Here is a 9,994-nt window from a genome sequence, read left to right on the forward strand (position 1 = left end):
GTGCCCCTTTCTCAACATTTAATTGAGTTCAGAGCACAACTTGCTGCAATGTAATGGAAGGAATTTCTAGTCTTGTTTTAAATGTACTCTGGAGACCATACCATATCTCCTTGGGCTTGTCTGGCCTTAAATAATCACCTCTTTCACTGATTTATCACCTTCCTTCTTCATTGATGGTTGGACTGGATGATCTTAAAGGTCTCTTCCAACCTTGATGATTCTATGATTCTATGATTCGTGGATGGATCATAGAATGTGATCAACTGTCTTCAACTCATGACTGTAACATCCAATGGACATAGAAAAGGTAGTAATTCTGTTCTTGTTCAGATTTAGTACTGAAGATAACTAATTAATCACACAATTAATATGACTACTTAATATACCATTAGAATTTCTCTGTTTGTGTATGAGTATCTTAGCAGTTACTGATCAACTGTATTAATATTTTGCAGATATGCATTTGAATACAGAGGGCACTGAATTATGTATTTAAATTATTTAGAAATTGAGATGTTTATGTGGGAAAGGACATTTTCTCAACTATATATGGTAATTTTAGAGTCTTATAGAAGACACATTTTAAACAATGTTATCATCCTGGGGGAAGAATTTTCAAGTTCTTCATTAAAAAGAAAGGAAGATGAACTTCTATTTCATCCAAAGGAAAGAATGTAAACATATTCTTTTGTAAACTGAAGGGAGATACAATGTTGAATGTTTGCCTTCTGGCTCTGAAAAGTTGTTAAGGATTACAGAAACCATCATCCTCAGTTCAAAGCTCTCACTGAACACATTAATGTCATATATGTCAATACACAGATGCCCAAAAACATGTCTGTACGATCACATAAGAACCACAATAGAATATTCACCTACAGTCTGATCTACTAGTGGGAAATGTGTGTGGAATAAGTATTCTCCTTGATACTGCTTGCTTCTGTAATAATTTCCCAGTAATTTAATTATCTGGAATATAATTTCTGAAGCAATTCAAAGCAAATATATAGAATATTTGTATATGTGGTGACCAAGACACACTTCTAAAGGCAGAAATGGAATTCTTAACAGCCTAACCATGGAAATAATTAAATTTAGTGCCTTTCATTAGCACAAAACTGTTTCTTTTCAACTTGACATATACTAAAGCATCACTCTTGATAAGCAATGTAAGGTATGAAGAAGGTCAATGCAACAGCCCCACTGGAATTGCACCATTTTCATTAAGATGGAGCCTTCCAAAAAGGAATATCTGTTAGGATGTTGCAAGACCATTTTGATTGAATAAAAACTTACTGTCTTTAGTTCTAATGAGTAGTCTTATCACCCTTCAGCAGGACACTAACACCTTTCACTGTTAGCATTCTTCTGTCTTTTGTTTTACCACTTCATAAACTGTAATAGTTGTCCTATTGTACAGTGTGCTTAACTCAAGTATTCTTGACGGGAATAACCGAAAGAAGGTATAAATGCCAGACAAACAGCTGTGTTGTTTTTTGAGTTGTTATTGAAAGTAGTCTATTGTTTTGTTTATACCTTTGAGTATATTGCAACTCCATGTTTGTTTCCTTTGTTCCACACTATTTTTCTGATGATGGTCTTTCTGTTCCTACTGCTGTAGTATGGTTTAATGATTTTTTTACTCTGCAGCTGAATCAGTAAGAATAATATAAAACCAAGAAAGAAAAATAGTTGATAACCCAGCAGAGTAACACTGGTCTCAATTTTTTAGTAAAATGCACCTCATTAATTTTTAGTATTAATCAGTTGGGTGTTACTTCCACAGTTGTAAGTTTTGGCCCCACTCGTCATGCTGCAAGTCACATTAAATAGTACAGAGAAAGCTGTCATTTATTATGTGCACCAGGATCATGTCTGCAATACCAGTGGTTTAGTCAAGCACATGTCTTTCCTCCTTCTTTGATCAGAGGAAACTGGGTCTTCTTGGACAGGTAGTAGTGCCATTTTTGGGAACTCCCTGGTTTTGGAGAGTGCTGATAGGAAATATGTCCTGCAGTATCAAGCTTGGCAGACTGGAACACTTCACATGATGTTAAGTGTGTCTGCACAGGAGGAGTTTTCGTGCATTGCTCATGTGTACAACCTTGAAGTCTCTGTTGAACAAGTATTAAACTTCTATGAATTTAATAGTGGTTTTCATAATTTGCTTCAGATTAAGACAAGTAATTTTTCTACACTTCTGCTGCACCAGTCATGTTTCTACTCTTGTATTTGTTAAACATATCTGATTTTGTATTCAGGACCTATACAAACTAAATGTATTTCCATGGCAGGGGATGGAAGCTTTGGATTCATAACCCCATGTTCCATGCCAAGTGGTGGACAAGCCTCCATAGCTTTGAACCTGAAAAGGAGTGGTGGCAGGGAGAGAGATGGAGACACTTTTTTGATTCTTTCATTGTCAGAGAGGAAAGTAAAAACTGAATTTTTTTTTCCTCTCGCAATTCTCCCCCAAATCCTCTGATGCTGTAGTGTGGACCTGAGTTTACAGATGAACATAGCAAATGCGTGAATTCTCAAAGAATTTGAAATGCTGTTTCTTATGAATTTTCTCATTAAAATCCATGTGAGGCAAGCAAAGTATACAGTTTAGAATTGTAGTAAATTTACATCCAGTAGAGAAATACACAAAGCATATTCTGGTTCATCCAACAAGGGAGTCTGTTGGTTGTTCAGCATAGAAAAGAAATTTATATCTGATGAGAGCTGAAGCATAGTGGTAGGTACAAACAAAAATTCTCTCCTATTGGCACACACTCCTGCTTGTTCCCTGGAGCCCCACGGAACAGTAAACTACCACTTTGTGTGTGCTGTTTATGCTGAAAAAAGTATAGAAAGAAAAAGAAATTTCTCAAAGAATTTCAGTTAATGGTGGTGTCAGGGAGGTGTGTGCTCACTAGAGGGTAGTGCTTGTTTAGGGCTGACAGTCTGGGATTTGGGTTGTGATCACGTGAGTTAAATCCTTAGTGTTTGTAACCACTCTCCCCCCTTTTTCATTTATCCACAGGGCTATTGCTTTCCTTGAAGCTATTGTGTGTATAAAGTTTGGACAAGATCTTTTTTCCAAAACACAAATACTTTATGTTGTGTTTTGGCTTCTCTGTGTGGTAAGTGAGATTTCTCATGTGAAACCTAAAGCATGAGAAAAGCATTGAAAGCATCTAAATAGCTTCCTCTGGAACATTGGCAGCAGGGGATCATTGTGGGGAAATGCTGGTAAAGAGCTTTGTACACGTCCTAGGAAAAGCAAATGCTAGATTGCTTAGAGCTCACTTTGAAGGGACTAGAATAACTTATTTTCTTGTATCTATAAATAGCAAAGTATAGCGACTTTACTGGTGCTTGACAATGAAAAAAACACTAGTTTTAGGGTGCTTTATCCTAACGAGAGAAGGTGTCAATTTGACTGAGCCTAACTTTGGTGGTGCTTGCTGTAGTGCCTGTTGGAAGTGAACAGGAGTTAATGGATAGTGCTAATAAGTAATGTGTGTTGTGTCACACTGAAGTCTTACAACTACATAAACAACCGTGCTCTATTAGGCAAATCATTCACACTCAGCCTGTAACTTTCTGTACTTCAGTGTGATTACTGCAAATGCAGCATGAAATGCCCATTTTATAACAGTAAATGGGTGTTTGCCTTGCCAGACTTGTAACTCTGATGCCAAACGCATTTTTCATGGTCAGTGAAGAATAAGGCATTTATAATGGGCTGACAGATAAATACTTCTCCCTTCTAGTTGGGAACACAGTTTGAACAGGTGATGGGGAGTCAGAACTTATTGTTCTCTTATTTAGTGTGTTAATTTTATTCCTGAAGCTTCAGAAGAGAAAAGTATTGCATTGTTTCCTGGATCAGAGCACCACAAAAACAAACATGCAGCCTAGCCTGAAGTATGGGGCAGGGAGAAGGAGAACTCGTTTTTCTCCTAGACTGGTTGTTCTTGATAACATAAGTACAAGTGCCTACTGACTCCTTTTGTCAGGTTGTGGACAGAAACCGTGCTGGCACTGTGGGTGATCTGTATGTATTTTCATGCTCCCGTTGAGAATTGGTCTGCATACCCCATGGTGGTAGAATCCATGGGTACCTTGAAGTTAAAGCACGAGTCTCTACTCATCTGACAAAAGATACAGGGAGAAACAGAGCATGAAATCTAAATGTGAAATCTCCAGGGACTCTGAGACCTTGAACCAGCAAGAAATTTTGAAAAAGTTTTACAGATTATTATTTTTTTCTTCTCCTCCCTTGTTTAGGCCTTTACAACTTTCCTTTGTCTGTATGGCATGGTTTGGTACGCAGAGTACTACGGCCACCGAGAAAAGGTACTTAAATTAAAGAAACCTGGTTTTGTTTTATAACAGTTAAAACTGCAAAGCTCCTAGATATTAGAATTCTTTACCAGAGCTAGTATAAATGGGGATGAGGGGGGATGGTCCAGAGTCTAACTGAAGTCAATAGAAAGAGCTCTGAATTCAGCAGGCCTTGGACAGATCCCAAATTACACTGTGGTTTCTAAAGAATGCTGTCCTCTTAGTTGCTCAAAATGAGGCTGTAATTTTAGCAAAGCGTTCAAGGATGAATGGTTAGCTAATGTTCCCATTGTACAGGTGGAATGCTAGGGGAATATTAAGAATACTTGGTTACACAACATATCACGTGGCAAGTGGTGAGTTCTTATTGTATCATTTATGTTGTACCTTCTAACTAGGAAGGGAAAACTCTTAAGTACTGTATGAATGCTTTATGAGGACTTCTGCCACAGTTTAAGTTTACAAGTCCAATACTGATCACAAGAATCACCAGCATCCCAATGACGTGTCCTTGATTTTGCAGACCTTGTCAGAAAGTGAAGACAGTCCATACAGTCCAGATGCTTCCTGGCTTCATTCTAAATTCACCACAGGTATTGGCACTTTTGTAGCTCTATTCTTGAAATGGTAACATTAAGGCTCAACACTAGAAAATGAGGCTTGAGAAACTTAGCTAGCAAACAGCTGGACTTATTTAATATCCCTGCAGGAGCTATGTGGATAAATCATCTGCAAAGCTATTTTGCTTTACTGCCTTTTTTATTCTAACTCTTGGAAAAGTATTTATTTTTTAATGAATCAACTGAATTTTTCTGCTGTTACTCCAGGTCATTCTTGTATGTTTTGGGCATTATGCATTTCATAACTGTTTTGGACAGGTTTTCTCTCTGAACATTTTGTGTTTTATTTGAAACATATTAATGTGAATTGTGCTTTTATTTCTGCTTGTTAAGAAACAGTCAAGAATGTGCCCAGGAGCTTGTGTTCTTACTGACACTTGCCTAGTCAGTGCAGTGCTAATGGTCATAAACAGCTTTCTCTGTACTAAGCAAAGGCAGCCTCCTTTTGACTTCTTTTCCCTATGCTAGAGGTCAGTTATCTGCCTCCTCCATTGGCTCTTTAGCGTGGTCATGCTTATTCACACCTGGAAGTTGTCTCTGTCAGAGTTTATGCTCCAAATGTTTGTATCGTTAAAAATATTTCTTATTTATCACATGCTTGCAAAGCACCTACAGCAGAGCTTCTTTATATTTCATACGTGATTTTTCTGGATGTTTATTCTCAGTTAAGTAGATGTATGGACTTTTATATTTTGGAGAAAAATTACTTGCACTCAAAATGTTTTTCCCGTGTATGTATGCTGGAGAAATCTGGCCAAGCAAGTCTTTTTCTCTGACCTCTGAATTACACACTTAAGCCTCTTTCACATTTTGTCGTCATTTCTTCTTTTGGTCCCTTCTGTTTTCTCAGTGTCAAACATGGCCTGTCATATGAAAACCTGAAATGTACTCTTGCAAGGATCTGTGACCTCGTTCACGTAGTTCTTAATTTCTAATAGTAGTACCTGCCACTAAGAAAAATGTGGAAGTTTAATTATTGATGTGATTTTAAATGGAAAATATTTCACCACTATATTTTGCTATAGCAAACTTCTGATTTTATTTTTTTTTGGTGGAGGAAGAATTTTACAGGAGTCTTGAGAATTGCTTTTTAAAAAAAAAATATAGGCCACTAGATGGAGTACAAGTATCAACCAGTTTAGCCTGAAATAATCCATACTGTTGTAAACACTGTAGCTCTCAAAAGCCTTACTGTCTTTCAGACAAGAACCTGACAATGTCAACTATATATAATAAAAAAATATTTATTTCTCAGCAGGTGCTGACAATAGTCCACCAAAACATTCAGTCAATAGTGAAAGCCACTCATCTAGAAGGAGGAATCGGCACTCCAAATCAAAACTATCAAATGGAGTTGGCAAGAAATAAGAGTGGTCTCTAAAGACATCTTACAGTGTGACCAGAGGTCATGAAGATCAGACCTGGCTCTGAATTGCCAAATGGAAGGTGGATTTTTAAATTAAAAAGTTTAAAATAGGATGAAGAAGAATGGAAGAAAAGGATGATGAAGATGGAGCCACCAGTGTAGTGCAGATAATTGCCTGCTGACACTTGCCATTCACTGATATAAATCTAGTTTCTTCAGCATGTGGCACCAAAAGCTCATGAAGGGTATGCTGGAAAAAAGTGTGCTTTTGTCATAGTAGGTACACCCTGTTTTGCGTTCAGATATTGCAAGTGCATTTTTAATATCTTAGTTGAGGACTTAAACACAAAGGTTAGTAAACTGATAATGGTCACGGTTGGATTTTTGTTTGTTTGTTTTGGTTTACTGTATTTGTTGTTTTCTACAAGAGTATGCAATCCTTTGACTAAAAGCAACTCTGCCCTTCTTTCTGAGTCTCACAACAAAACTTCTCCATACAACAGTTAGTAAAAGCAGTTACTTGTTCTATACAACAGTTAGTACTGCTTGCTTTTGCTTAAAGGCTCTTTAGACCTGGTGTCAGGGTTTTACCAGCAAGGAAAATGAGTCCAGAAGATCATGTGACATTGATCTTCTGACAGTTTTTTTGTTCTATACTGTCCTGCTTCATTGATACATGCTCAATTTCTTTTGAATTTTTAAAATACATATATACAAACCTGCTCCATAGTAGAGGGACATGCCTCCTGTCCTCAGAGACAGATGTCCTGTTATTTCATTGTTTTTCCTCCTTTACTGCAATGTGTTTTGCATTTTCAGGTGTAAATATGTCATTTTCTCAGCTGTGCCACATTGTGTACAGTGGTCCTTCCCACTCCCTTCTAATTTGCCTCCATCTCAGCTGGAACCAGAAATCCCATTGTTTTCAGACTGATACCAAAACTGCTTTGAAGGCTCAGATGCCCTGCTGAGCTTGGTGATAAGGCAGTCTTTCCCTGAAGCAGAGTTGCTTACCATCTCCATAATTACACGTGAAGATTTGCTGTAGTCTTTGGTGTCTGAGAGGCAGCATGATGTTACTGTGATATACCCCATTGCTTTGGTATTTCCTATCATGCATCAGACACCCAGCAGCAAAGTTGTTTTTTCTTGCAGTTTTGGTTTTTTTTTTCTGAGGGCTGTGTGAGGTTTACTTTTTGTCTGGGTGTTGTTCTGTTGCCTTGTTTGTTTTTTTTTAAATGTATTAATTCTGACATCTGACAGTGGATAAATCTCCAGCAGTGAATGTAATTATTAAGTCAAGAGGTAAACAATCATGAGCAATCAGTTCCTGTATTAAGTTATCCAAATGTTTTTGTGCCAATTAAATTTTAGGATTCAAGGTGTTCAGAGGGGTAGATAGCTTAAGTTGCTTAATTTTTATAAGAAAATGAGATTTCCTTTTTCTTTGAATAATATTACTGTGATTTGCCACAGGCTAAGTACTAAAAAAAAAAAGATGCAGCAGAGAGTTTGTACAAGTGTATGATACTGTAAATAGAAAAAAGTATCCTCTGTAATCCATCAATTCCTACGTGCCGTAGATTATCAATGTTTTCAATGCACTTACGTGTTGCTGCTGAACTCCTCAGAGGCCTTTCATTTCCCACCCTGCTCTTCAATCAAACATAAGTGTACAACTTGGGAAGTAACACAGTAGAAGCTGCAATATCATCATTGCTACAGTGACATTAACTGTTACATGGGAAAAATGTAAGGAAGATTTTCGGGCTCTTCTACAACTACATGGTTTTCATTCATGCTATAAGAATTCCACATATTGCCTTCCTGTTCGTAATGTATTACATATGGATGAATGTATTTGTAGATTTCTTTGGATACTGAGACTTGTTACTTTTTTATTTCCTTGGCTAATAACTCAGTCTGTGTAAGACTGAAAAATGGCATTGTAAATTTTCTATTGATTCAATACCAAAGCAAGAGATTTGAAGTCTAATGGTTTAGATATTTTAAGTACTGTGGTTTTCAAAGGTGAGAGCCTGTTTTGTACTTGCAAGGTGTATACACACCAACTATGTATACAAAGCTTACATGTGTAAGCACATGCTGAAGTACCATATTTACTTGCCTGTGGGGACAAACGCATATTTTGTAAATGCAGACCTGGTGCTCACACTGCTGAACTGCACCCTAAAAATATTGGAAAGATCAATATGAAGTGTCATCTTGTTGGAAGCTGACTTCCGTATACTGTTGTAACAGCTTGGCCTTGAAGAAATGTTGTTTGACAACACCTTTAAAGATATTTCCAATGAAGTCTTTTTACTTTAATTTTTTTGTGTTTGATTGGTTTTTTTTGGTTTCGTGGTTGTGGGAGTTTTTTGTTTCGGTTTTTTTTTTTTAGTTGGTTTGGTTTGGGGGTTTGTTGTTGTTTTGTTTTATTTTTATTTTAAAAGAGGGATGGCTAGGGAGAGGTGAAACTTAAGTAAACTATTCAAGTGCTGCTTGGAAAATGTCACTTTGTCTCCTCTATCAGCGGTTCTTGTCACAAGTCCTCCACTGACTGACAAATGTATTTTCAGCCCATCATTTTGGATGTGAGCTTTGCACTGGAAGGCATTAGAAAGGTGCTTTTGATCACTGCTGTGAAATTAGTGATCTCAATTTTATCAGTTACTGTGCTGCTGCTGAATTCTGTATGTGTGTAACACCTGTAATGACAAATCACTGAGCTGTTTAGCAACAAGCATCCATGTATGAGTTCTGCTGCTTAAACAGTATTTTGTAGCAGTCATGGATGCACTGTCCTGTTTTCAACTACTTGTTCTGTCACAGCCACTCATTCCTACTTTCCTGCTTCTGGCATTCTTTCCTTTCTCTGTCCTCTAGTGATCTCTCCTGCTGCTATGGAGAGATCTGAATTGGCTCTCCAGAGGCTGACCATCAGTAGTGTCAGTCATTGAAGGGAGGCTAATTCAAGGCAGGGTGGTGTAAGCAGAGGGTAGTGGCAAGAACTTTAAGTAGTGGATTAAATAAAAATGGAAAGCTTTAAAGTGCAGGTGTACAGTGAACTAGAGCTAGCCTTGAGTACTGAATTCCAGTATTAAAGTTGCTGCGTGGATCATACACCGCATCTAATTAAATGTTTGGAGTGTGATTTCAACCAGTTCTTTTGTTACTCTGCTGTGAAGATTATCATTTCATGTTCCAGCTGTTAAAATTTTAATATTTTTTACTTTGTTATCGTAAGAGGATACAGATATTGCCACATATTTAGTAGTTTTTGAATAGAGTTGCTCTGTATTGATTGCAAAGTACTGTATTTTGCAATAATTGAGTAAATCAACCCATGTCACCAATATGTGTGTTTGTCTGTACGTATAAGGCATAGGAAATGATTACATACTGCTTTTAGAAGCCATTATGTTTTATTCTAAGTAAATGCATTCTGACAAATGCAGTGGTTCTTGAGCAGCTTACAGTAAACTCTAAAGTTTTGCTGTAATTTATTATTTTGGAGCAGCAGATCTGATAATATGAACAGGTATGTTACCCCTTCTGAAGTCTTTCTAGTATACAGGGTAAGTTCTTGTCTTAATTATTCTTTCTGGATTTGTTTTACTATTGCATGGGAGAGCTGAGTTGCAAGATGATCTCATGGCAGACCTTCAAA

General features: G+C 37.2%; 1 protein-coding gene across 4 annotated transcripts in view; it reads left to right on the forward strand.

The window, feature by feature from the left end:
• Positions 1 to 9,680, forward strand: part of PTDSS1 (phosphatidylserine synthase 1) — a 30,734-nt gene extending 21,054 nt beyond the window's left edge. For 2 of the 4 annotated variants that reach the window (XM_017806444.1, XM_017806446.1), the window contains exons 10-13: positions 3,029 to 3,128; positions 4,279 to 4,347; positions 4,859 to 4,928; positions 6,211 to 9,680. In XM_017806444.1, the coding sequence (XP_017661933.1) occupies positions 3,029 to 3,128; positions 4,279 to 4,347; positions 4,859 to 4,928; positions 6,211 to 6,323 (352 nt within the window). In that variant the 3' untranslated portion in view covers positions 6,324 to 9,680. The other 2 variants (XM_017806445.1, XM_017806447.1) reach the window with 2 other exon arrangements.
• Positions 9,681 to 9,994: the final 314 nt, after the last annotated feature.

Source organism: Lepidothrix coronata, unplaced genomic scaffold (assembly GCF_001604755.1).
Source record: "Lepidothrix coronata isolate B3197 unplaced genomic scaffold, Lepidothrix_coronata-1.0 Scaffold15, whole genome shotgun sequence".
Taxonomy (NCBI): Eukaryota; Metazoa; Chordata; class Aves; order Passeriformes; family Pipridae; genus Lepidothrix; species Lepidothrix coronata.